Source organism: Convolutriloba macropyga, chromosome 2 (genome assembly GCF_964194025.1).
Source record: "Convolutriloba macropyga chromosome 2, txConMacr16.3, whole genome shotgun sequence".
Classification (NCBI taxonomy): Eukaryota; Metazoa; Xenacoelomorpha; order Acoela; family Convolutidae; genus Convolutriloba; species Convolutriloba macropyga.
Genome location: NC_134469.1, coordinates 78,894,069 through 78,921,820, shown reverse-complemented (window position 1 = coordinate 78,921,820; position 27,752 = coordinate 78,894,069). Strand labels below are relative to the sequence as shown.

Below are 27,752 nucleotides of genomic sequence, written 5' to 3'. Positions count from 1 at the left end.
TTTTTTAAAAAGTTTTACCGTTATGTATGTTCCAGTAGAGTCATAAGTTTTCACACAAGCAACTACATAACGTTTTTCTGTACATGTAATATCGTGAGAAAAGTCAAAGAAGGAACAATCGTCAACCGCTGGCATAGTTTGTTTACAAATCAAACTCAAACTCAAACTGAAACTCAAACATTCTTATAAGTTTGCTCTATTGCTATACAAGTACTGTGTTAAACTGTAATAACAAAACCACCCAATGCAGACAGTTGAACATGTAAACTTATTCAAAAATAAATCATAGACACTCTCGGTCGATCGGTCTCCCAATCACAATGGAATACGACAACTACTCGAGTATAATGACCTTCGGCAGTGACTATAGTAGTTAGTCATAGTATACATTATATTCTAAAAATAGATTGATGACACAGAGAGTTCTAACAACAACACATGCATAGCAACAACCACTCACCTCCTTGCCTATTACTATATTTTATTCTCATGCATCATCAAATAAAGGGTTATAAGAGTATTTGAGAGTACTGACTGATAGTAACAGACATAAAGAATACTACAAACAGTTAACAACCTATTGATGACAGTTTTTGGTTATAAAACATTTGATATAATCTTAGTACCAGGTAAAATGATGTCCACAAAAAATTAACATTAACACCTGCAACCCAGCGCAAATTGTGTTTCACACAATTTTAATACTTCAAAATTTTTGAATTTTCCCAAAATTTTTCAAAGTTTTTTTTCAATGATTAGGCCCACCAGGTGAGATGAGGTCAACAAAAAATCGCCTTTGAGACCTGAAACCCAGCGCAAAATTCATTTCACACAATTTTAGTACTTCAAAATTTTTGAATTTTCCCAAAATTTTTCAAAGTTTTTTTTTCAATGATTAGGCCCACCAGGTGAGATGAGGTCAACAAAAAATCGCCTTTGAGACCTGAAACCCAGCGCAAAATTCATTTCACACAATTTTAGTACTTCAAAATTTTTGAATTTTCCCAAAATTTTTCAAAGTTTTTTTTCAATGATTAGGCCCACCAGGTGAGATGAGGTCAACAAAAAATCGTCTTTGAGACCTGAAACCCAGCGCAAAATACAATTCATGCAATTTTAACACTTTGAATTTTTCATTTTTTTTTTTTCAATTTTTTTTTTCAAAAAATTTTTTTTACTGATGAGGCTCACCTGGGCTGATTACAAAATGACAACCACTGGAACAGCAGTGCTTTTTCCCGACTAACATATAAAACAAACCAAACCTACCAAAAAACGTCAAAAAATTCAGAAATTTGCCAAAAATGTGTCTTACTGGGCACGCAACGGGGGGGGTGGGACGTTTGGGTGTTACTGTGTTCGCAACGGGGGGGACACGAAAAAATTTTCCGAAAAGGCGATAGTTTTTGGCGTTTTCCACCGCTCTTGCCAAAACGCCAAAAACTATCAACTTTTCGAAAAATTTTTTCGTGTCCCCCCCCCCCCCCCCGTTGCGAACACAGTAACACCCAAATGCCCCCCCCCGTTGCGTGCCCAGTAAGACACCTTACTACTGTCGTTTTAAAAGCTATTGAAGCCATTGATTCTTGTATCGTGTTTGAAACACAATTCTTACGCACTCTCACTATACTTTTTCTCTCTATCACTGATTGATTTATTGCAATGGAAAGAGTCAGTCAATCCGGATTTCTTGCCTATTTAAATGTTTTCAAATTTGAGATTCTAATCTCAAATTTGAATGTTATTTGACAGATTTTTTTAACAGATCTGTTTAAATCAATTAAAATTATTGTCATAATCTGATTTGCTTTCAGAGGTTTTTCTTTGGTCTCGTTGTTTTTGTTTACTTTAAGACTACTTTTCAAAAAAATGAGATGGCAGCTATTTTCCGCCAATCTACCAGTTTTTCTGAAGCAAACGCTAGCTGGTTTTAGAAAAAGGATCGTTGTGTTCTTATTTATAGTGTGATTTCGCTATATTTATGAAATCTAATGAAACTGCGGACCAAATCAGAGCTTCTAAAATGGGGAATACATGTCCAATGTCGCCCTTTTTCTTCAGTCAAATGTTCAATTTTTGTGTATGCATTTTAGAGGAAAAAATGAGAAGCACCATTTTGTAGCCCCCAGAATATAGTTTTGATTTATATGAAAATTTATCATAAATTTTGAAAATGGGAACTCTTTGAAAATTTAAAAATTCAATGGAAAAAGTGAAGAATTGAAGAAAGAAACATCGCTCGGGTCTGGGGTTGACAGATTGCGGTGAAACTTATGATAGAAGCAAACAAAAAAATTGTTCTGAATTTAGTTGGTATAAATGGAGATTTGTCAGTATTCCTTTACAGTTTCAAGAGCACAAAGCAACAATGTAAACTGGCTGACCGACAGTTTCCAAAAAACTCAATTGTTATGCACAAAATTTTGCCTAACAAGTTTGCGTTCTTTCCTTGTTTTCTGCTTGTTAACACTATTGTACGACAGACTGTTCTCTGTGTAAAAGATATCTGGAAAATTGAAGATTTCAGACAGTTTCGAGCTCAAAGATGAACTTTAGGAATGTAGAAGTAAAAATGTAAAAAAATTTTTCTTTTCTAAATTCTGAGGTTGTTTTTGCAAAGTATTCTTGACATTTCATCAGAATTCACTTATTCAGTGTTTTCAAAACCTTGGAGATGTAAAAAATGAAATGAACATTTTGAATGTAGAAGTAAAAATGTAAAAAATTTTTCTTTTCTAAATTCTGAGGTTGTTTTTGCAAAGTATTCTTGACATTTCATCAGAATTCACTTATTCAGTGTTTTCAAAACCTTGGAGATGTAAAAAATGAAATGAACATTAATCTCCTTAATTAAGTTTTCTGTAGTTTAATAAAACGCAGATGAAGTTGAGTTAGAGAATTTGTTGATTGCCAGGTTGAGAAATTTAATACACATGCTCATATTTTTTTGAATTTGAGAAAATTGTTTTCACTTGTGATTTGAAATTGAATTGCTCTTCAAATTGATCTTTCCCAGTCTGTAGGCGTTTCTGTAAACCGAAAAAATAAATCGCTTATTGATTGTGAAAGTCCTCCTATGTAAAACGGAAATTAGTTTTGAAAAAATAAGTAGAATTTTTTTTTCAGTTCGTTTAAAAATTTTCAAAAATCTCTTTCTCTAAAAATTATTTTTCATTGAATCAGTGAAAGGGCCAAAACGTAAAATTTAATGATGACAATGTTCCTCAATGATACTAAATAAGAGCATTTAGGGACAGTTTTTAACCTTAAACTGTCAAAAATTATAAAGTTAGAAAAGTTATATTTTTTGCGGTTTTAAATACATTTAGTGCGAAAATTTGCGTATTAAAGCTTGCTGTTTAAATGTGTGCAAGATTTTCCTAAACTAAGCGAGCAGGCCAATTATGCTCAGGAACCAAAACTAACAGAACGTTTTCAAAAACTCTAAATAGATTATTTGAAATTTTAGTGTCAGTTTTATGATCAGCGGTACAATTGATTCAAGAATTGCATACCTAGTTTGCCTGAGAAAAAGTCGAGAAGCATATGAACGGTGACCAATTTTCGGTTGATCAGATGCCAAAAATTAAATTTTAAAAATGTTTTTTCTTTGTGGCGAGTTTTGTATTTGTGTTTGAGCGTGTTTTTGTGTTTGCACCCTTATGTGGGTTGCACGTAATTGTAATGTGTGATGTATGTGTTTAAGAGAAAGAAAGAGGAAAGAGTTAAGCGTCTGAGTGCAAAAACTGTCATAAATCTTGAAAAATTGTAAAAATTACAATTTTTGCTACCAATTAAGGCTTTAAATATCCAGTACCGAGACTGTATCTTTTTAAATTTCGTTGATGTCACTTCTTCAAGAATATGAAGAATTAATTTTCGCATTATGTTCATGAAATATCAAAAACTGACAATATTTCGAAAAACTTCATTTCTGATTTTAGTGTCAGTTTTACGATTACCGATAGAATTACTCGAGAAGTAGACGTCTAGTTATTCAGATTAAACAATAAAGACAAATGAAGGTGCCGGTTTTTGAGTAAAAAAGATCAGATGCCAGAAAGAGAAAAAGAAAGTTTTTTTGTGAGGTTTTTATTGGTGTGTGCAAGCGATTGTGTGGGTGCATGTATAGATGGGCGTTTTTGTGAAGCGTGTGTCATGTTAATGTAAGAAAGAGAGAAAGAGAGAGTGGGTCTGAGAGTTAGTTCCTTTCAGTGTTAGACACGAATAGAGGCAGAAGAGAAAAACGTCAGTTTGAAAATTAGACAATTTGAAAATACTTAGTTTTCTACTAATTTCGTCTTGAAATATGTCCAATACAAAGTCTGCATGATTTTCAATCTCGCTGATAACACGTCTGTGTGAGTTCTAGAACGTAATTGTCCCATTGTTCTTATGAAACATCAAAAATGACAAAATAATTCGAAAAATTTTAAAAATTCTCGTATTATTTTTGTTGTGTATGAATGAGAGGGAAAGGGAAAGCCAGTCTGAGGGAGCTTGTTCATTTACGTCAGAACTCATGACAGAATTAAAAATATTACCAAATATTTGAAACAAATTGCGGGTTTAAGTAAGTCCAAAACCACAACTAAGTGTTTTCAAATCTCGCTGATGACACAACAGCGATACTTTATAAAATATATTATAAGCGATATTTTATAAAATTTAATGTCCCATTATGTTCCTGAAACACCAAAATTGCAAAATTCTTTGAAATGGCTCGAAAGTTCATTTCAAATGCTAATGTCAATTTTAAAATAACCAATACAATTGCCTCCAGAAGTTCACGGAACATTTTGCGGAAAAAATCAGGAGATAAATGAAGAGTGACCCTGATAAAAGATCAGATGCCAAAAAAGAAAATTTTTCAAGTGTTTTTGCCGGGGTTTGTAATCGTGTGTGTTTGTGTACTTTTGCGGGTTTATGTATATGTGTGCATGTTCGTTATGTGTTTGGTATGTGTGTGTGTGGATTGTGTGCGAGTGAGAGAGAGAGAGAGAGAGAGAGAGTGGTTTTTTGAGAGATCTAGCTCCTTCAAATTTTGGACAGGGTGCAGAAACTGTCAGAAGTCATGACAAAATTTAAAAAAAAAAATTGTAAAATCTTGGCTACAAATTGCGGGTTCAATATTTCCAGAAACGGAACTGCGTTTTGATTCTTTATAATGACACATCTGCAAGATTTAAAAGAAAACTAATTGTCTAATTATGCTCATGAAATAAAATTGAAATAAAATTTCTGAAAGCTTTGAAAAGTTACATTTCGAAGTTTAATGTCAAAACTACAATAACCGATACAATTAATTCAAAAATTTTCGCTCCTAGTTTTCTTTGGAAAAAAACAAAGAAAACCTAAATGAGCATTTCCGAACATTGAGTAATGACCAATTGCTAAAAATCAAAATTAAAAAACGAATTGTTTTCTTGTTGGTGTGGGGCTTTGTATTTGTGTGTTGTTTTTTGTTGGTGTATTGAATGATGTTTGTGTATTGAATGATGTTTGTGTTATTAAGGTTTGTCTGTGTCTATGTCTTTAAATTGTACTTAACTTATCGTTCTAGAATGTGCGAGAGAGTTTTCGTTTTTGTCTGGGAAAAAGCACATTTATTGGTTAAAACTGTACAAGTAATTTTCTCCAATGCGTATAGGTTGCTTTCGGATACTCACAACGGTTTTTCTGACAAATGATGGTTGTTTTTGCAATCTTGAGAGTTATGTTGAAGCATTCTGTGCTACGCACAAACTCGCACGAGCCGTCTTGTTTTATTACTAAAACAAATTGGCTTGTGAATTTTATGAGTGGAAAGATGTTAGAAAAGCTAAATTTTGAATCCCAATAATTGGTTGCTATTTATGGAAAATCTGACAGCTGTTTTGTTTTGATAATGTGTATCTATCTTTATAAGTCAAGTTTGCAAGGCATTGTTTCACATGATCTCTGTCTTGCATGATCTGGAATTTGTCTGTTTTGTTGTATAATGGTATGCCTGTTTAATTATATCATTGTTTTCCTGTTCCTTATCATCGGGCAATGCGCTCCTTTTGGAGGTTACAGGCAGACTTTTAATTGGAAGTCTTTTAAATTTCAATTTTTGGTAGTCGCTCAATGTTGGGCATCTCTTATGACCCATTCTATCGTAGTGTCTTGTTCCGTACTTTTTCTCTTAAGCGAAATTAACGTAGCTCAAATGAAGCTTCTTTTTACGCTAGTTCAGTCTAGTCGTCTGTGCAGTTTACGAATTTGCATTAGTTTGTAATTTCGTGGTTCAATCTTCTTAAGAACCCCCTCATCCTCCCAATCCCCTCCGCATCCCCTCTATTTCAATTATATGAAGACTTCTGCTCTTTCATTTCAACTGATAACTCTGATTTTTAGGCTCGGTGAAAGAGAGTCAGTACACGTGGGACATGAGTGTGAACGATAATTTGGAAAATATGAAAAACTCCAAAGTGAAGTGTCGTTTCGATCGAGTCTATTACATATCTGAAAAACATACCTCTTATTCGAATGAAGTGGGTGCGGACGAGAAATGTAATGACCGTTTAGAGCTGAAATCTTTCGAGCTTATTGGAAAAGAGCGGCTTGGCTGTGGAATGTTTCCGAGTGATCATTTTGGCATTTTGACAGACTTCAAGCTAAATTTGACATAGACTTGACAAGATTAAAATTTTATTGATTTTTTTGTGATTTTGATGTTTGTTCATAGTTATTCTGAAATTGAAGACGAGAGAAAGGTTTCATGCGCAGGTTGCATGTTCAACACCTTAGGGGCAGGTATAAATCGAGTGTAAATAGATCAGTTTGTTGCTTAGGGTTTATTTTACGCAACAGAGCTCACTAGCGTACATAGATACCAGTTTATCTTAAAGGGACTACGTTTAATGATTAAAATGTCCAGACTCTGATTGTACGGTTTGATAACTGGCTCTATACAAGCAGTTTGAATGAAAGTTTGAGTGTACCGTATAGTGTCTGTTTGGCTCAACTTTCGTTTACCGCTGGCTTTGCTTAGTCTAAATTGGGCCGTTCTTGAGGTTTGAATTGTTTACAGCATGACGTGTTTGCTTTTGTTGGATTTGACCGGCTTATTTTCACAACAACCGTAAAGCCGTCCTTCGAGAATATCTTGCAAAAATTGAGAACTTTGTTGAGTTTATATTGGCTTGAAGAATGCTTTCATTTTTTCACTTGAGTTAAATTATTTATTGCTGTATATGAGAACGCCTACTTTCACAGAAGATTAATTGAGTTTCATTGAAAAGTGTGCTATTTGGTGTTCATATTGAGTTGGCCTTGGAGTGCTGAAAGGGGAGTATTGAGGTGGGAACGACTTCAGATAACCACCGATTTTCAGACAGAAGTTTGTGTTATTGTTTCACGCGTTTGGCGGTTGCAAACGCCACTTTGCTGTGAAGTTATCAGTAACTACATACGGCTGTTAGATAAGAGAAGAAGAGGAAGAAAGATTGACAGACATGGTGCTGATTGCTGCCGGATCCCCTCTCGACTGGCACGAGAGTAAGCAGTACCTGGACTGGGTGAAGAGAGCTGGCATTGAACAGTTTGTCCACTTCTACAAGAAGATCACCACGGAGAAGAAATCCAAATGGATGGAAATACTTCGTTGGGGGGATGAGGTTAGATATATAATAGGAATCGTTTCCTTCTCCCCGTGAACGCTGTCCTTGTTTGCATTACACTGTGTGGACACACTAATGCTTTTAATGAATGCTTTTAAATTAGTATGGCCTAATTCGAGGTGGATGCAGCCATTACAATTCAACTATAATATAAAAATGTAAAGATATCATTAATTGGTCGTATTCTACCGGGGAAAAAGTTACAATAAATCATCGAATTTTTGTTCTAATGTTGATATTTGTCAAGATTGAACTCAAAGAGCTTTTGAATATTACAAGCCAGTGACGAATATTGCAGTGACGAAAGGTTTTTAATTTCTTTCAAACGAAGTTTGTAGCAATTATATTAGTCTTGCCGTCTTTAAGATTCGAAGGGCATTTCTGCGGGGTGGTTCTCTCAGAGCCCTCCAATATACTAGTCTCTAAGTACGAGATCCACTGAAACTGTTGAGGAGACAAATTCATGTCCACACACACACACCACATCCACCCACTTTTTATGCAATTTTTTCATTGATCAAATTTTTGTCTGTTTTTGTCCTAAAAACGGAATAAACAGGTCAAGCACCGAGCGAATTACGTTGCTGAGTGGCTCGTAAAGCTCTACTAGTATCTAAATGGTCATTTCAACAAAAATTTGAAAAAAAAAATAAAAATTATGTAAGGGGCCGTTTTTTTAATGACCCTTGCTTCTGATTCATTGTTACCTCTAAACCGTTATTTTCATCAAACCCGAACGCTACTGTGTTGTCCCTGAACGTTTACTGAGTGGTGTTCCGGTGTTTTTAAAATTTTCAGCAAGCCTTTTTGAGATCGTTTTGGCCTCATGTGACCAAAATTGCTCAAAAAATTTTTGGCATTGAAATCTGCAGAACTACCAAGGTACTCAAATTTCGGATTATATGAAAATCAGTTTCCTCTAATGTTGAAAGCGGCTTCAAAATTTGTTTACGCATTTTTGTACATTGAGACCGGTTTTAAAAAAGCTGTTTTGTTTAGCGAAGAAAGTTGGTTTCCTTTTTTTATCGATTTGAAACTGGATGTGTTCAACTTTCCCACTATTTCGAACTGCTCTCGAAGGAAGTGTGTCGGTCTTTTTATGTAATTTTTGTATTGATCGATTTTTTGTCGGTTGTTTTGTCCTAAAAACAGAATAACAGGTCAGGCACCGAGCGAATTAGGTTGTTGATTGGATCGTAAGCCTCTACTAGTTTATAAATGTTCAGTTGATCAAAAATTTAATAAAATTTAAAATGATTGTGTAGGGGGGGGGGGGGGGGCTTTTTTTGAATGACCCTTGCCTCAGATTCATTGTTACCTCTAAGCCGTTATTTTTGTCTAAGCCGTTGTTTTGTCTAGTGGAGAAAGATGGTTTTGTAATTTCATCTCATCGGTTTGAAATTGGATGTGTTGAATTTTCCCAATATTTATAATTGCTCTCGAACGAAGTGTTTTGATCATCTGCGTCTTTTTGTTCTTTTTATGCGAATTTTTTATTCATTGAATTTTTTCTGTTGTTTTTGTTCTAAAAACGGAATAAATAGGCCAAGCACTGAGCGAATTAAGTTGCTGAGTGGCTGGTAGAGCTCTACTAGTATCTAAACGTTCAATTGACCAAAAATTTAAAGTTTTGAATTATTGTTTAAGGGGCCTTTTGAATGACCTTTGCTTCAGATTCATTGTTACCTCTCATACGTTATTTTTATCAGCTCGAACGCTACTGGGTGGTCCCTGAACGTTACTGATTGGTGTTCCGTTGTTTTTAACGTTTTGAGCGTGCCTTTTGAGATTGTTTTGGCCTCCTCAGACCAAAATTGCTTAAAAAATGTTTTGCATTGAAATCTGAAGCACTGTCAAGGTACTCAAATTTCTGATTACATGAAAACCAATGTCCTCTACGTTTGAAAGCGGCTGAAAAGTTTGTTTGCGCATTTATTGTACATTGAGACCGGTTTATTTGAAACAACTGTCTGTTCGTGTCGCTGTGAGAGATAATTGTATTTGCTCGGTAATAGACGACGCCAGCCTCTCAACGGTGGTTGTTTAGGCACTCTCATTTTCTAAAAAAATTCGCTTTACCTTTTCATCGCGTTTTTCGTTCTACGTAAGTCACGATTTTCACGCTTGACTTTGACTTACTTCACTCACTGTTTCAACTGAATGGATTTTAAATTCTTCCACGCATTGAATTACGCAATGTAGTGAATGCCTTCAGTTTAGCAGCTGAATGGAGCGTAATTTTAGAATCTAATTAAATATGCAGCTTTTACACACCAAATAAGATTAATTTAACACTTTGAAAAATTCAGTCAATTTCTATCTTACTTTTTTCTTTCTAATTTACAATCCCAATGTGCGTCAAGTGGGTCAACTTCTGCTATTTTTCGGCATTTGCCGGCTATGTTTTTGTTTTATTCTTGATATTCTTGTTTGTTTGTTCAAGAGAATACTGTTACATTCAATGAGTTGTTTTATTAATTGCTCTCGGACAAAATTTGAAGCAATTATTCTAATCTCTGAATATTTTAATGCATTTTTTTACTTGACTGCTTTGTTCTAGAACTTTTTTGTCGATTTCTCTTCTAGACAGACTTTTTCATGACTTGACTTCTACTCGACTTCTTAAATTCCTTTTATTCAGAAACTAAGTCTGTTGCTAAAACAAAATCGATTATTACACAAGTTATAAAAAGTTCTTGATAGCCGAGAGGGTAAAGCTGGTATCGACCCCCCTCCCCCCCACCAACCAGCCGAAAATTTTTGCATTCATAATAAATTTTCGAGGCTTTTGACCCTGCCAATTGCAGCGCCTGTCGTCCGACGTAAGTCAGTTTATCAATAGCCGCGAAGCGATAGCGGCTATTATTGTGGACATCGTGGTTTTTTACTATTAAAAATTTTGAATTGTATTGGGGCGCTGTTTCAACGCCGCGGGGGCATCGGGCATTAAGTTTCAGTGGAGGCCCAAAGTGGGCTTTAGTATTCCTTCAGGTGCTTAAAGTGATGCAGCTGATTGGGTGGCCTTAATTTAAGGTTAAAAGGTTATTTTTGTTGTCATTATTCTTATGAGTTTTTTGTTTGTTTAGTCTTAGTTTGAAATTTTTAAAAGTTAATTAATGTATTTTGCGAGACAAAATTACTTGTTATGACCATCAGCTGTATGTTTTGGTACTTCAAACACAAACACGCAAAATGGTACTAAGTTTTGTGCATTTCTTGAAGCTTTGGAAATTTTATGTCATGGTTTGAGTTTTTCCAGCCTAAAGGGCCATTGAATCTCATTTAAGGTTTGATAATAGGGCACTGCATAGTTTTCCTAAAATTTTTGTCAGTTCCTGATATTTGTGCATTCTCAAGTGCCAGAAAACTTATTTAAGTCTGATAAAAAAGTTACGGCATGGTTGTTAGTGTCAGTTGAATTTTTTCAACAATTTATTATTTCGAATTTTAGAAATTTTTAAATAAAATTTGCGATTTAACTTTTTAAGATTTGTCTTCTATTCAGTTTTTCTTGCCTCAGTTGCCTGGTAACTGCCACCAGGGTTTGATAGTAGGTTACTACATAGTTACTAGGTGGCAATGAAATGTTTGTAACATTTTAAAAGGACGAATTTCTATGTTTCGAATTTTGAATTTCTAAAAATTAGTGCCTATGGATCTTTATGAGCCAATGAATTTTTTAATGCTTGCAATTGGGTTACTGGATAGCCTCTAGAGTTTTAGAATTGATTCTGAGGATATTAATATCACAATTTTCTGCAACATTTCCTTAAAATTTGCAATTGATTCATTTTTTAATAATCTGTCATTTCCTGAGTTAATCGATCTTCAAGGGCCAATGAATCTTCAAGGGCCTCCAAGGTCTTGCAGATATAATCCTGGACCGATTTCAGAGACGAAAATTGGTTTTGAACATTTTTTTTTGAAATTGGTGTACTTAAAGGGAACAAATTTTGGCTTCGGGGTAAATCAGGTAGTTTGTTTGATTGTTATAGTTTCTCAACTTTTGAGATGATTTTATTTTTATTTCGGCTGGCATTGGTCAGTTGAACTGCAGGTCAGTTAGAGTACTTTCATTGTACATGGTAGATAGTGTTTCATTCAATTCTTTGGATTGTATTTCAGGACTTGTCCTGCTATGTTTTTTTAATTCGTCGTCTCCATTGAAGATTCTTGCGACGTGACTTCTTGGAATTGGCTTTTCCATTTTCAGTGATTTCTACTGCTTTGCAATTAAAATTTGTGTGCGTTAGGTCAATTGCGTGACTTACCTCATTAAAAAAAGGCTTCTGAACTCTCTTACTGAACTTTAAATTTTATGAACATTTTCTAGTTAAAGGTCAATAGTGCATCTAAGTAGTGCGAAACGTATATGCCGTACTTCTTGAGTATTGGAGTCTTGAGTTCGGTCTGATTTCGAATATTGATTTTGAAAAAGCTCCATTAGGGATTTTTCCTTAGAGCATATGTGTCCCTTGAAAATTACAGCCCGAATCTAACCAAAAAATTCTAATGGCCATTAAAGGACTGGTGGTCAATCTGTCTATCTTATTTCTTTAGTTGTTGCATTTAGTGGAAGGCCACAAGCGTCTATCGCGGCTATTTTCCGGCAATCTGCCAACTACGTTGTTCATTTACGTTCAAAACGTTTATTTTTTCGGGAAAGGTTTTTAAAATGTTGAAACCACAATCTCTTGTTTATTTACATATTGGACTGTTCTGAATCCCTACAAGGCTGATTTCTTATAATTGATTTTTTTCAGCTGGAAGGAATTCTTGTGGAGTTCGACCACGAAAACAAACGAGTCAAACTCGTTTTGGAATCAAGCGAAAAACTGAAAGAAATGAACGACCGGTATGTATCTTATTGGTTACTCAAGCATCTTTTGAATACGATATCTGAAATAGACCAAAATTTTCAAAATTTATGATCAATAATAAACAAAGGATATTTTTTATGGGTTATCTGAACTTTCACGTTTCGACAGCTTCCACATTTAGCATCATGTTTAGAGGCTATGGTAACATCTTCACATTGGAGTTTGGAAAGTTCATGATCGAATGTGTTCCACAGAAGCCTTATAAAGGACTCATCAACCACATTAACACCGTTGAGAGCAACATGAGAGAAAGGTACGCTATGTTATGCTTTTAATATCAGAAAGTTGTCCGCAAAGTAGATTTTTGAATATAAAGTCATGCAAATTGCCTGAGGACGTGTGTAGTGTCTTACGATGGTCATCGTCGACTTCTTGTAACAGAATTTAATTACTATTTTGCTGTTAAGCTATTGTCTATACGTACTCCATCTAAATTTACTGGTAAAACTTTAAAACTGGTAAAAAGATTGTGGGCCTTTTTTCAAGTTTTTCTTTTGCGAATGATGTTTCAGACGTACCCTGTTGGCCGAAATACTGAAGCCTAATCAATACTATCTCTGGTACCCAACCTTTCCACTGTTAGTCAACTTTTCAATTAAACATTGTTGCTTTTGAAAAAGCCCAGTTTTTTCTATGGAATTGCAACATTTCAGTCTGGGTTGTCCTAACATTACCATTCCGGACTCTCGTGCCGACTTTGAATCCAACCAAGAGAACTCCATGTCTGTATTCATCAGCGATGATGTCATCTACTCTAGCCACCCTCGTTTCAGGTACCTCATTTGAGAATCCATCATTCACTTATTCAGTGATTGTTATGATTCAATCAACTAAAGTCTGCTGAACTTAACATATTGCAGCTTTTCGTAGTTCTGCTTATCATTCTCATGGTGTTTCTTGGGAACTGCTACTAATTTTTGATGTATCTTTTGCATTTTTAATTGCTCTTGAACGAAGTTCGTATTATTGTAATAATTGTAAACGTCTTTTTATGCAAATTTTTCGCTCGACCATTTTGCGCTTTTCTTCTAGAACATTCTTTGACTTCTCAAGTGACTTTTTTACGATTTCGTTCTTCATTTTTGAGTGATTTCTATTGCTCTCACTCCGAAGTAAAGCTTGTTGCTAATATAAAATCGTTTGAAGCAAATGTACAATAAGGCCCTGATAGCCGAGTGGGCGGTGCATCTGGTTAAGGATAGGGAGGTCAATGGTTCTAATTCTAATTCAGGCGGATCAATTTTTTTACCCGCCTGTCGTTCGAGAGCAGTTCGTCCCACATTGGTCGGTTTATGTTTTTCAAAGGATATTGAAAAAAGGGTTGTTTGATTAATAGCCGCCCTCATCTTCTCAGCCGGCTATTCTAGAGCTCCTATTTTTTACAATTCAAGAATTGTATTGGGGCGCTGTCTTTTTTTTAAGATCTGTTCACACATTTTCATGATTTTTGAAGTCAAATTGTAGTATTGATTTTGGTCACGCGGAAACAGGAAGTGGAGCGAAAAAGCGACTGGTTTTGCGGCGTAAAATTTTTTCGCTCTCATTTTTAGTAGAGTGAGAAAACGGTGTTTGAACAAAAATTCGCTTTCTCGCTAGTGGTTTTTTGTTCACATGCGGCACTTTCTCTTTGATTTTTACTGCTTTTTCGATGTTTTGGTTTTTTGGATTGGATTTTTTTGAATGGTTTTTCCAATCCGTTCGTAGTCCGTTCTGGGTCTAGTTTTTTGTTAAGTTAATGAAAATTCTTTGAATGGTACGTCAGGACTTGTCCTTCTGTGTTTTTTTTACTTCGTCGAACAAAAAAATGTTTTGCTTTTCCCTCATTTTGCCGCTTTTTCAACATTTTGCGTGAAATCTTTTTGACTTCTCTAGGCTAGTTTCTCTCCTCTCTCATTCTGCTAAACGTGATTTTGAACATCAGTTGCTCAGCAAAGCAATTCAAAATGAACAGTGTCAGTATAAAAAATTGAAGTCAGAAATAGAAACGGGATAAACCCATAAAGCCCAATTTTAGAAGCCCGCTATTTGCACGTCGTTCCTATAAGTCTTAGTTACCATCTCTAATGCTTATTGGTATTGATAATAGCCCATGTAGCCTCTCTCTAAGAAACAGAAGTATGTTCAACTACAAAATACCATCAAAATAAATCGGACTTAAAAAATGTTTTTGTACAAAAATCTTTTTATTATCTATTCTTTTAATCCCAATCATGCTTATTGGAATCAACGGTGGCTATTTTCTGGCTATCTGCCGGGTATGTGTAAAATTGGGCCTGCCTTCTTTTGATTGAGAAATAGGTATGCTCGAGGTTTCAGACACTTATGTATCTAGATGTGTATGTAACTTATGTACTTTTCTTATGTAATTATCTAGATATATGTGGTTATCTAGATATGTAATTATCTAGATAATCACATGTAATTATTTAGATATATGTGATTGAGACATTCATTATCTAGACATTTATAATCTAGACATTTATGATGTTTAGTTACTCTTCTTTAAGTTTCTTTTTGTCAATTAGCAGGCATAGCAACCCTTTTGGTATCTCCCGATTTACCTATTTATCTCCCGGTCAATACTTGAAAAGATCCAAAAATGATAGAAAGGTCAAGAAACTGACTTTATGGACATCCTTTTTTTATACTCAATTGACAGAACGACGCAACAGATTACTGTTAAAGATTTGGAACGCTGTTGTAATTGCTCGACCTTGATGGTTGATCTTCTAGTTGGCAGTTCGCTTAAGATGTACTTGGAAACCCGATTTCTATAGACTTTGCGGGAATAGCGGTTATCAATTCACTTTGTCAATAGTTCACTCGGTTTTGATATTCTCTCAATTGCGGCGACAATCTTTGTATCAAAAGTAACATTACCTCTCATATTTGCCTTCATGATTAAGATTCCTTTCAAGTAGAAGCAGACGCTTTCAAAGTGCCGCGAACTATAAATCAATCTGATTTCAATAGCTAAGATATAATTTAATTTCGATGGATCTGATTTTGAGCAACAAATGCAGAATTTTGAGCTTTCTGTTAAACTAACGGATTATTTTGTGTGCCAATAATAGGCTCTAAAATCATGAAGGAGTTAACAGCTAAATTAAACAGCAAATTTTAAAGACCGTTTTTTATAGCTGTGAGCCGGGCGTATTTATGTTGCTATTGTCTTGGTTTTCTGTTTAATTTGTTGCCTGATGCTATTTTTTGCGCTGCAAATCTAAAAAGAGTGATTTTTGGCATATTCATGTCGCTGTGCAACTGCTTTTATTCGCATGACGTCGTCACCTGTTACGCTTCTCAGCACAGAAATATAGTTGAATTGTACGATTTATTGTTTTCATAAAAAGTTGTAGTAATTATTTTCGTCAGCGTGAAATTTTTAATATTTAAACGGTATAAACTTGTGGAGCTGAGAACATTAGGTCGCTCAGCAGTTCTCTCAAAATTTTAATAATCTTTAAGCATGCTGATGAGACATGCATTCTTAGTGGCAAAGGTATTTCCTGGAGCTTTAAACCCAACAAAATCTTGTGATGAAAATTGTTTTTTTTTCTCTTAAAAATATGATTAAGATAATCAATAATTTAACTACTGTATTCGTCAGCAATGGGCATACTCCAGTTAGGCTATATTAATCTGTGACAGCCTAACATGGGATCATATAAACCTACCCTTAAATCTTTAAAAAACTAAAATTCTTGTACAACCTTAAGTCTGTAAAAAGAGCCCGAATGGGGTTTGCCTTATGATATTATATTTTCGAGAGATTTTGTTCTTGACACATTTTTTGTGCTATTAAAAATCGTTTCTACTGTTGGAAACACGTAGTTGGGCATAGAGTGCGTTATCTTAGTTTTGAGGATTCAATTTCAAATAATTTAGCTTCAGTTTTTCAGTTGCATTAATCGAGTTGCAGAGGATTGTCCTAAGTACTCTTTGAATGCTATAAAAATGCTTGATCGATCTGAAGATACGGTGTATTTTCATTTGCACTCAAGCTACAATTCATCATTTTGTCATTTCTGAGAAGTATTTGTGAAATTTTTACCAGAAGGAATCGCTACAATGACTAAATTGAATGGGAAATAAGACCAAAATGTGTATGGGTAATACGACCTATACCGAAACCTTTTTTGGTTCAATCCAATATTGAAAAAAGAAAACAAACCTGTTGTATTTAAAGACGAGTTAATTGCTGCTGAACATATAAAATTGAAAACTGTGGTTTGAGTTGAAGTTTTTCGAAGAAAAAAGATATTTTCTCTAATTTATTTTGTTGCTCCTAAAGTATATGTACATATATGTAATATAATTTGCAATCAGATTTTTCGGATTTACGTGTAGATCATTTTTTAGAACAAGCAGCACAATATTTGTCTCAAAAGAAAGACAGTTTTGGTTTTTTAGAACACTTGCCAAGAACATCAGAAAACGAAGGGGTAGCAAAGTTGCCATAAACATCCCTGTGTTCAAAGACAAGAACACACCCTTGCCTTTTAAGCAACCTAACATTCCTGAATGGGACGACGGAGATTCGAAGGAACACGCGTTAGTTGATCACGTGTACGGGGATGCGATGGCTTTCGGGATGGGATCTTGTGCACTGCAGATCACCTTTCAGGCCCAATCAGCCGAGGAAGCGTGCAAATTGTACGATCAACTGGCCATCCTCACCCCTATTTTAGTAAGGATCTTGTTGCTATACACATTGCGCATGGGTACATTTTCCACTTCGGTGTTAATATCATTGACTGTTAGCTCCAGATCATTTTGTGAAGACGCGTACCACGTACCACACCCCCCCCCCCCTCCCCCCTCTCACCCCAAATACTGCAAATACCCTAATGGGGTCAATAACGGGGAGAAAACCAATTTTTTTGGTCATGAAGTTTTTGTGCAGCTATATTTGGGTGAAATTAGTCCTCCTATTTTATTTTACGTTCATTGTTGTACATTGTAGGTATGTTGGCGAAACGTAAAGGATCCGAAAAGGAAAATGTATTAGCTGAAAACTAAGCTCATTAATCTACTCTTGGACACTCATTGTTAGTTATTTCGCTTAGTTGAAGGACCACGCCTCTATTCATTAATAATAAAATTTAGAAATGAAGAAACCTTCAGAAACCCTTAATGGTTCCGAAAATACTTCTTCGAACTAGAAACATCAGTAGAGCTGAAGAGTGGGAAAATTTGATGCTGAACTTAACCGTAACTTTCAAAATTTTAAAAAAAGCTGGACACTGCCTAATATATGTGTTGATGTTTCTCCTAAAGTTTGTATTTGTATTGTGTTTTAGTTTACTGCTAAATTTTTGTTGTTTCACTGCTGAATGCAATGAATGCAATGAATTTTTGTTGTTTCACTGCTGAATGCAATGAATGAGTTATTTTCAGGTAACCACACCTGAACTTGTTCGGGTGAAAATTTACCTGAACTTTTTTTAGTGTGTAGTAAATGGTATATTTATAATACTCATGAGGGGTTACGTGATAATTTACTCAATTCCATTTTACCCAATGCTTATTTACCTAATGCCCTTTGAGGTTTTCGTTCAATAATCTGACTACGAATTAGCAGTCACTTATATACGGATAGCTTAACATACTTAAGCGAGCGGATGAATTAATCCCATGTTTGTCAGTGATATGAAAAATTAGCTACCTTCAATTCATTTAAAATTTTGAGTCCATTTAGAATTTATTCAACTGATCGTAAACCAAGTTTGATTTTTCTTCCCGCATTATTAACCATGTTATCCCCCCTCCCCCCAAAAACATTAAGTGAGAATTAGAGAACTGCTCTTTGCCGCATAAAGATATGAATGGGTTGAAGCGAGACCATTGGGCGAGTGAATGGTTTTCGGGGAAAAATTACCCAATTAGCCAAAATACTCATCCTATTGTTAAAATGATCAGAAACACTATTAATCATAATAATGCCTAAATGGTATAATTTGTGAGTACGTGAAATCATCAATAGTGCGCGACCAAAAAGCGATAGTCAGTACTGTATGTGATATTGGTTTCCGTTTTGTGGTTTTTTAATAATATTTGACATGAATTATTGGATAGTTTTAATTCAGTTTTCCTCTTTTTTGTAATTCTATTTCAACTGATACATAACTGACGTACGTCTTTGTTAAGTAAAAAATATAGCCCTTGCTGGAGTGAATTGAATATTTGCTATTCTGTTTAAGATGGCACTGTCTGCGTCTACCCCCATCTTCAACGGCTACCTGATAGATGAGGATTGTCGCTGGAATATAATTGCTCAGTCAGTTGATGATCGCAATCCAGAAGAGAGGGGTGAAACCAGTCAGGTTAGTCCTGTTTTTCCTTCATTTGTTTGTTTTTTGTTGCGTGAAAAATCTCTTTGACTTTTCTAATTAATTGTTCTCAAACGAAGTTTGTAGCAATAATGTTAGTTCGTTTTTATGCGATTTTCGGCTTGACCGATTTTTCGTCTGAACCATCAGACTTTTCGTCCTCAAAAACGGGATAAACAGGTAGCGCTCGGAGGGTATTAACCAGCGCTTTTAGAGCCCTAAGTTTTACTATACTCTAAGAACCGAAACTGGTTCACCGATTCTGAAATGAGCGATTCACTGAAACTGATATGGGGAGACAAATTCATGGTGTGAAGGGTGGTTCTTCATCTTATAAGTTTGACCCCCTCCTTCCTTTTTGTCTAGTTTCCTTCTTCGATTGTTAACCGCTCTCGAACAAAATTTGAAGCCATAACTGTAAACGTTTGACCGTTTTGACTATTTAGCTTGAAGTTTTTCTTCGCTCGCTTGAGCGTATTAAGTTGGCTTTCCGCCTTCAAAAAAGGGTTAACAGGTAAAGCCCGGAGGGCATAAAATGTCAGAGCAGTTCTTGTAGAGATTTAACGGTTTACGGTTTGTAGAAGTTAACGGTTTACAAAAAGCGGCTGATGAACGCTTGAAAAGGCATATATGGCTGACAGTCGATGTCAGCCTCTCAACAACTGTTATTTGGGCGCTCTTCTTTTAATTCAATGAATTTGAATTTTTTATTGGAGCGCTGTCTTATTTAAAGTTTCTGTTCACACATTTTGATAATTTTTGAAGTCCAATGATAGTTGTGAATTTGGTCAGGCCGAAACAGAAAGGTGGCATTGTGGCGTGAAATTTGTCCACTCTAAGTTAAAAGTAGTGATAAAACGATGTTTGAACAAAATTTCGTTCTCTCGCTACTGGTTTTCTGCTAACATGCGACATTTGACATTTTTTAATGGTTTTGTGTGTTAGTTTTGTATCGGATTTTTTTTTCTAAATGGTGTTTCGAGCCCATTGTTACATCTTTAGCTCTATTTTTGTTTAGGTAATAGAAACGCTTCGAATTTCGAGGACATATCCTGCTACGTTTTTAATTCAGTTGTTATTAATAGCCGCCCTCATCTTCTCAGCCGGCTATTATTGCGCTCGTATTTTTTTTTTACTTCGTCAAACTTTTTTTCGCTTTACCATTTTGCCGCTTTTTCGACATTTTGCGTGAAATCTTTTTGACTTCTCTAGGCTAGTTTCTCTCCTCTCTCATTCTGCTAAAAGTGAATTTGAACAGCAGTTGCTAAGCAAAGCAATTCAAAATGAACAGAGTCGGTATAAAAAATTGAAGTCAGAAATAGAAACGGGATAAACCCATAAAGCCCAATTTTAGATGCCCGCTATTTGAACATCGTTCCTATAGGTCTTAGTTACCATCTCTAATGCTTATTGGTATTGATAGTAGCCCCTGTAGCCTCTCTCTAAGAAACAGAAGTATGATCAACTACGAAATGCCATCAAAATAAATCGGACTTAAAAAATATTTTTGTACAAAAATCTTTATTTTTCAATATATTCTATTCGTTCAATCCCAATCATGCTTATTGGAATCAACGGCGGCTATTTTCCGGCAATCTGCCGGGTATGTTTAATCTTGAAGGATAGTTTCAGAGAAAAAGAGGCTGTTTGGTCTAGCGAGGAAAAATGGTTAGTTTCTCTCTTCTCTCATTCTGCTCAAAGTCCTTTCAAACAGCAGCTGCTCAACAAAGCAATTCAAAATGAAGATAGTCAGTATAAAAAAAATCAAAGTCAGAAATAGAAACGGGATAAACCCATAAAACCCATTTTTAGATGCCCGGTACTTGAACTTTGTTCTCATAAGTTTTAGTTACTATCTATTATGCTTATTGGTATTGATACTAGACCCTGTAGCCTCTCACTGAGAGACAGGAGTATTTTCAATTACAAAATGAAATCAAAATAAATCGCACTTAAAAATGTTTTTATACAAAAATCAATTCTTGTTGATATTTTCTTTTCTTTCAATCCCAATAGAGTTATGGGAATCAACGGCGGCTATTTTCCGGCAATCTGTCGGGTATGTTTTTTTGAATCTAACTGAACTTACACACCAATTTTTGTCACTTAGAAACAAGTTCTGTCAGTTTTTATTTCTTTTTTTCTCTGTTTCAATCCCGATGTACGTCAAGCCGGTCAACGACTGCAATTTTCCTGCAAAGTCTCGGCTATGTTTTAAAAGGTATATATTTGGACCGCTTCCACCCCTTTTTTGCGTTTTATTTTTAACCGCTGTCACCCCCCCCCCTCACACACGTGCACGCACTTTTATCGTGGGCCTCTGAGTCTAGCATCCTCGTACTTAGTATAGATACAAAGCGAACCCCTTACATCTCCTCCGCCCGCCATTTATAACATCATTAAATAATTAATATGTATGCATAGCCATATACATAGCTTTTTGTTGTACTCTTTAAACACCTCTTTAATTTTGCATATCGACGTCTGTGGGAGGTCAAAGAGTGTCTTTATCGTTGATTTTTGCCATTCAGCAGATTAATTTGAGCTTTTGACATCATTTTTCTGCACTGAATGGGCTTCTGAGTCAATCGTGTGATAAGCGTTTTTACACCACTCAAAATTGATTTCTATGCTTTTTTTGTATCTAAACTGAAAATATACCCTCATAGAGATTGCAAATTGAAATTCATTAGAAGCTGCTGCTTTTTTTCATTGAAAAATTGATTAAAATAAGCTTCATAATCTATTTTCTTCTGACTGTTCTTCGTCTAAGCGATTTGATTTATCGGAGAGTTTTCAGAGGAATTTCATCACGGAATTTTCTGTTATGTGTTTAGTTTTTTTCTATGTCGAATTTTTAAATTTTTGTCAGCTTTCGACAAAGTGTGGTCATATTTTCGACATCTGCTGTACGATATTTTTAATTGGCTGTTTGCTTAGAGTCGCTTTTGGCTATTTTCTCCGACGATTTTTTCACATTTTTTAATGATTGTTCAAGTCAATGTTTAGTCGATGAAGCAAGAAAAGTGATAAATCTTGTAGGTTTGAAGCTAGTAGGTTCTCTCAAAGCAAAAAAAATTTTTGGATGGCAATTTCTGTTTAATAAGAGTAGGGTAATTTTTAAGCTTAAAGCTTACTGGATACTGATTGCGTGATTAATGAATGCCATCGGCATATGAATGTAAAAAAACGAGAAGAAGGCTCGGCAATATGCGATCGCACATAATGTTCCGACCCCGCTCATCCACATTTTTGGCACAATTGTCCACCAAATGAGGAACAGATAGAAAACCCCCCAAAATTCCAGTACTTTTTAAAAAAATTGGCGTATGAACAAAAAGAGCGCCTCCAAAGCAAACAACTCAGTGGAGTAAAAATTGCCGCATCAGATTGATGAGATCTGCCATCATTAAGAAAGCGAGTCAATGCGAACAGCAAAATCAAGAAACAACAATAACAACAAACACTGATTACATTCAAAACTCAAAACTTTGTCCATTTTTAAGAAAAACTTAATAAGAAAGTCAAAATAGCGTCAGATAAAAACTGAAACTAAAAAATAACTTGTATTTTAATAAAAAAGATATGGGGCCAGTTCATAAGGCTCGGTAACAATTAGACAAAAAAGATCAACAACAGCAATGTTTAAAAATTCGCTTATATTATTTAAAAAATTTAATTTTGCCAAAAACTTATCTTCAAAGTCAAGAAAGCCAACAGCTACAAAATAAAAAGGTGAGGCGCAAGTGTACAACGCCGTTAGCAACAAAACGTTTCTATAGGAATTCATAAAGACCTGTCGGCATTTAATTTTTATGCGATTACAAAAAGAACAAATAGAGACAATAAACAAATATTCAATTAAAACTCGCGAGAAAACGCTGTCGAAGCCGTATAGCCATAATTTGTCCACTCAAATAATGTTCGATTGAGCTTTTTGGAGTGTAGTATGTGCACGTTCTCATTAATGAGACTAGGTAACAAGTAGACAAAAAAGAAAAACGGCAAAATTATGTAATACTTTTGTATTTTTGAAAAAAAAAACTCATGTTCAAAGTCAAAAAGTCATTACCTACAAAATTTAAAAAGTAATTAGATTTGTTTATTCGTCCAAAAGAAGCCATTGCTACAAAATGAACATCAAATTTGACAAAAATCAAAAAAAAATTTGTGAAAAACCCGTGTCGAAGTCATAACGATTTCTTTTAAAACAATTGATTTTGTACACTTTCGCCTTGCGTTGACATCAATGTTTATATATGACCTGCAATTAACGAGACTATGAAACAAATAGACAATAAAAAGAACAAAAATGCGAAGTTAACAAGGGTTTTTATTTTCGAAAACAACTTTTTTCGAAGTCATGAAAGCCATCAGCTATCTAGTAAAATCAGCATATCGGCTCATCTCTTCCTTCATAAAAGGCCAATGAGACCTTGTCAGTATCCCGGAAGTTTCATGCGACTAAAAAAGAAAAAGTAAAAACGATAGTTAAAGACAAAAGTAAAAAATTCAATGAAATTCAGTGATAATCTAACAAAACGAGAAAAAAACGCAAAAAATAGGCAAATGCCTAAAATAAAAAAATAAAAAAAATCTAGTATCAATGCCAGAAAACCATAACTTAACGCGTAAAACCGCAATAAAGAGTAAATTTTAATTCAAAAGAAAGAAGCAGCTTTCTTTTTGCTGACACTAAGCAAAAAGTTATCAAATTAAGAAAAAATATTAGTGGCAAAGTCCACTAAGCCATTGTTTATTTAAAAATCAAATATGTTTAGAAGTCGAAACGACCATAAGCTTTGGAGTAAAAAAACTAGATAGAATAATTTGGAGCTGCTTCGAAAGACAAGGTGGTGTCGAAAAATAAAATCAACAACACTCTTCTCAACAATTTTAACATAGTTTTAGCTAAATTGGCGAAGTTTTAGGCAAAAATTCTTGAAAATGTTAATAAAAATAACGCAAATCGATCTAATATTCACAAAAATTTAAACATCGATAAATCGCTCTAGAGAACTAAATTAAAAAAATCTTTTCGTTTTCTTTTCTTTTCTTTTTATTTCTATATTCTACGCTGGACGGGCTTTTTAAGGATACCACTCACAACTCTACAATGAATGTATCGATCGGTCAAAATTGACAAACCCATTTGTATATATAGTCCCCCCAAGAAGGGTCGGAACAAACATTTGTTTAGCGGGTAAAATACCATTGGCATCTATTGAACGCTAGTTTGATGTACTGGTATTATTTTGACCTATCGTATGCTTTTCAGAAACAGGGAGATATTGGCGTCATTCCCAAGTCCAGATACAGTTCTATTGACATGTACATATCGGAGAAACACCAGTGCTTTAACGACACCAATGTGCCTACCAATGAGCCTCTACGTCAGCACATGTTGCAACAGGGTAACTGTTTTATACTTCTTTTACATGCAAAACTGTTTATTACAAACTTGGTAGTGCCAGTCAATGCAATTATTTATGGATCAAAGTAAATGTAATCCTTTTCCATCAGTTTATTGTCTCTCAGATCTTTGTCTGGGACTATTGTTTGTGGCAACATGTCTGGTAAGCTGTTGTTCCCTGTTTTTTATCAAGTGAGAACAAATGGCCTGGCATCAGTTATCCTCAAAGTATAATATACCAGGCGTAACATCCGGTAAATGTTATTCCCATGAAGTAGCTAAATTTGTGCGTTTATAGCTGCGATAGCAGAATCGAGCTATTATTGGCCCTCTCTTGGTTCTTTTTGCAATTCAAAGAATTTGAATTGTATTGGTGCGGTGTCCTTTTTGAGATCTGTTCACACTTTGTTTTCGACTTGAGAAGTCAACTTGGAGTAGAGAAGTGGTTTTTGACCACACTGGAGTAGAAAAGGAGAGAGAGATAAGGGGATAGTTTAAGGTGTCAATTTGTTTCAAACTGCTTCTAAATTGGTTAGAGAAATCGGTGTTTTGAGAGCGAATTTTCGTTCACATGTGGCAATTTGATTTCTATTTTGACTGTTCTCTTGTTTTTCTGAAGCATGATTTTGAAGGTAATACATGTGTTCTAAGAATGCATAATTTCAGTTCTTAAAACCCCTCAAAAACCAAATAATGATTTTGATTACATAGAGGCTAACGACAGGTCTCATTGGCTCCCTAAAGAGGCAAGTTTGAGCTTACTTGACGATTACTTTACAAATTGAACAGTTTCAACGACTTTGACACTACTTGTTTGCTAGATTTTAAGCGATTTTTTTGGTTGCTCTCGTAGAATTTGTGTGTTACAATTTATTCAGTTACGTTTCTTATCGTTTAGAATGATATTAACGACATCGACGCAACAGTTTCTCAAAAAATCTGATTGAATTTACAGATTTTGACCACGGTTAAGTAATTTTGTTGTTTTCGATTGGTCTCATTGATGGCAGGTCTCTGTGGTTCTCTAATGATTTTTCAACCTAAATATAGTTTTTCAGTCAAATCTAAATCTTTTAATGCTTTTGACACGATCTTGTTTACAAAAAATTGAGTGATTTTTCAGTTGCTTTTCCTAATCTGTCGCATAATATGAATGAAAAGCTTCAATGGCTTTATGATGCAGCAAGTTTGAGTTTTTTGGAGATCTGTTTTCCAATCGAATTTTTTAAACATTTTTACCACGTATTCTCTTCAAAAATGATATCAAATTTTTGGTTTTCCGCGCTTTTGTAGTTGTTTTCTGTTGTTCCACCATATATTTTCGCAAATGGTAAGTCTTGCCCACCTAATGAGTTATATTGCAATCTTATTGTCTTTTCATTTCATATCTAACTGTTTTACCAATTTTAACGCGACCTAATTTCAAAAACTTTTATTTTTTAATAAAGCCCTCAGCCTTTGAACAGGCTATCATTTAGGCGCTTTTTTAAAATTCGTTTTACCTTTTGATCACGTCTTTGGTTTTACATAAGCCACTATTTTCACGTTTGACTTCTGGCTTACTTCACTAAATTTTTCAACTGAATGGATTTTAAATTTTTTCACGCATTGAATTATGCTATGTGGTGAATACTGTCAAAGAGAAAGTTCAAAAGCAAATGAGACGGGATAAAGACCGGTCATTAATTCATTGAGAATTTGGTTATCAATGGTCATTATAGTGTCTGCTAGCTGACATTGCGCTTATTAGCTTTCAATTTAGATGCTTAATTAAGTATAGTTTTAAAATCCAACGGAAACTACACTCCAAATTAGAACACTTTTTGAAACTGAAAAAACCGAAAAAAATTCGGTCAATTTGTCTCGTCTTTTTTTCTGTTTCAATCCCTTTGTGCATCAAGCTCGTCAACGACGGCTATTTTCCAACAATCGTCCGCCTATGTTTATTCTTGCGTATTTTTGCGTGTTTTTTTGCCTATTTTATGTTTATTTTTGCGTATTTACTTGTGGCACAACTTGCTTTCAGAAATTTTGAATTAGGTTCTATTGTTATTTTTGATTATCTGTCGCTCAAGTGTCATAAATTACTGGTCTCGTTTGCTGTCTAATAAATCATTCATTAGCTTGTGTCAAGTGTTTCGGCTTGTTGTTAACGTTCCTATTGGTTGTTATACTATTTGTCTTGGAACAGTTTTGTCTTATTTGATTTTTGCCTGCATTTATTGCTACGTTTCATCCGGTCCCTTAATTGGTTTTTTAAATCTTGGTAAAGCTTTATATTGATGTCTAATAGGATAGTTGTAAATATTTTCAAGTTTGAAATCAACTTTGTTGACCTCTTGGCTCGAGTTTTCAGACATTAGTAATTATCCATTCCTGTTTTGTTCTTTTAATGTTTCGTTTGATTTTTTTAAATGCTCTGCCTAAAGACACATTCTATCGTTGGTTTTTGAGGATGTTCTTATTGGAGCTAAACTTTGACAACTATTTTTTCTAAAGTAAAATTGGAATCTTTAAGTTTTCTGTAAAATTCGTTTATTTTGGTTTGTTTTGGTGTATAATTTGTTTTTTTTTAGTCAAAAGCTGTTCGTCTAAGGAGACTGATGGCCTGACGCTCAGTTGCCGACCCCTTGAATTTAATTTCCGGACTTGTCCTGCTATGTTTTTTACTGAGATTTTTGTTAGAACCACATGACGTCACGCTCACTTCAAATCGGCGTTTTGCTTCAATATTCCATGCTTTTTCGACTGAATTGCATGCGTGACGCCATTTATTACTCTTAGTGGAGTGAGGATTTTCTTTTTAGTTTTTTTAGATTTAGTTGCTTGTCGCAAGTGATTTCCGGTATTCTTAAAGTTACTTTTCCTCTCTCTCTCAAATGGACTTTATGCTGACTTGAATTGAAGATAGGACCAAGAGATTGTATCTGTCTAATTAAAGTTTATTCAAGAGCAGCTAATAGAAACAGCGAGAAGTTGTAAAGATTCCTAATAACAAATTAACATCTGAATAATTAGTAAAAACGAAAGTTTCTTCTTGACTTCATCATTTATTTACTCTCGAACGAAGTTTGAAGCTATTATTGTAAACGTGTTGGTCTTTTTTAGGCAAAATTGTCGCTGGACCAATTTTGCGTTTTTGTTCTAGAACTTAGTGTGCTTCTCAAGTGACTTTTTCAAGATTTAATTCGTCATTTTGAGTGATTTCAAATGCTTCAAATTTTGAGTGATTTCTGAAATGAAGTTTGTTGCTAATATAAAAGTGATTGTTACCGGATGCGTAACCACTCCGTTGTAGCCAAGTGGTTAAAATGTCTGACAGTTATCCTGGAGGGAGATGGTTCGAACCGCTATCAGGTCCAAGTTATCTTCTGGATAACTTCAAACCTGTAGCATTATGTTAGCTGTTCTCTATCTCTTTTTTATCATTCCAGCAATGTTCAATTATTAAAAATCCAGCATTTAAAAATTTTTTCTGAACAAT

General features: G+C 34.8%; 2 protein-coding genes across 3 annotated transcripts in view; both read left to right on the top strand.

Annotated features, from left to right (window-relative positions):
• LOC142334748 (tyrosyl-DNA phosphodiesterase 2-like) overlaps positions 1 to 6,749 on the top strand; it is a 36,957-nt gene extending 30,208 nt beyond the window's left edge. For both annotated transcript variants that reach the window (XM_075383014.1, XM_075383013.1), the window contains exon 5: positions 6,379 to 6,749. In XM_075383014.1, the coding sequence (XP_075239129.1) occupies positions 6,379 to 6,653 (275 nt within the window). In that variant the 3' untranslated portion in view covers positions 6,654 to 6,749. The remainder of the gene's footprint in view (positions 1 to 6,378) is intronic.
• A 597-nt stretch (positions 6,750 to 7,346) lies between these two features.
• LOC142334746 (glutamate--cysteine ligase catalytic subunit-like) overlaps positions 7,347 to 27,752 on the top strand; it is a 44,528-nt gene continuing 24,122 nt past the window's right edge. The window contains exons 1-8 of the mRNA XM_075383011.1: positions 7,347 to 7,640; positions 12,407 to 12,498; positions 12,657 to 12,776; positions 13,036 to 13,101; positions 13,177 to 13,296; positions 16,937 to 17,213; positions 18,727 to 18,849; positions 24,134 to 24,269. Coding sequence (XP_075239126.1) covers positions 7,479 to 7,640; positions 12,407 to 12,498; positions 12,657 to 12,776; positions 13,036 to 13,101; positions 13,177 to 13,296; positions 16,937 to 17,213; positions 18,727 to 18,849; positions 24,134 to 24,269 — 1,096 coding nt within the window. The 5' untranslated portion in view covers positions 7,347 to 7,478. The remainder of the gene's footprint in view (positions 7,641 to 12,406; positions 12,499 to 12,656; positions 12,777 to 13,035; positions 13,102 to 13,176; positions 13,297 to 16,936; positions 17,214 to 18,726; positions 18,850 to 24,133; positions 24,270 to 27,752) is intronic.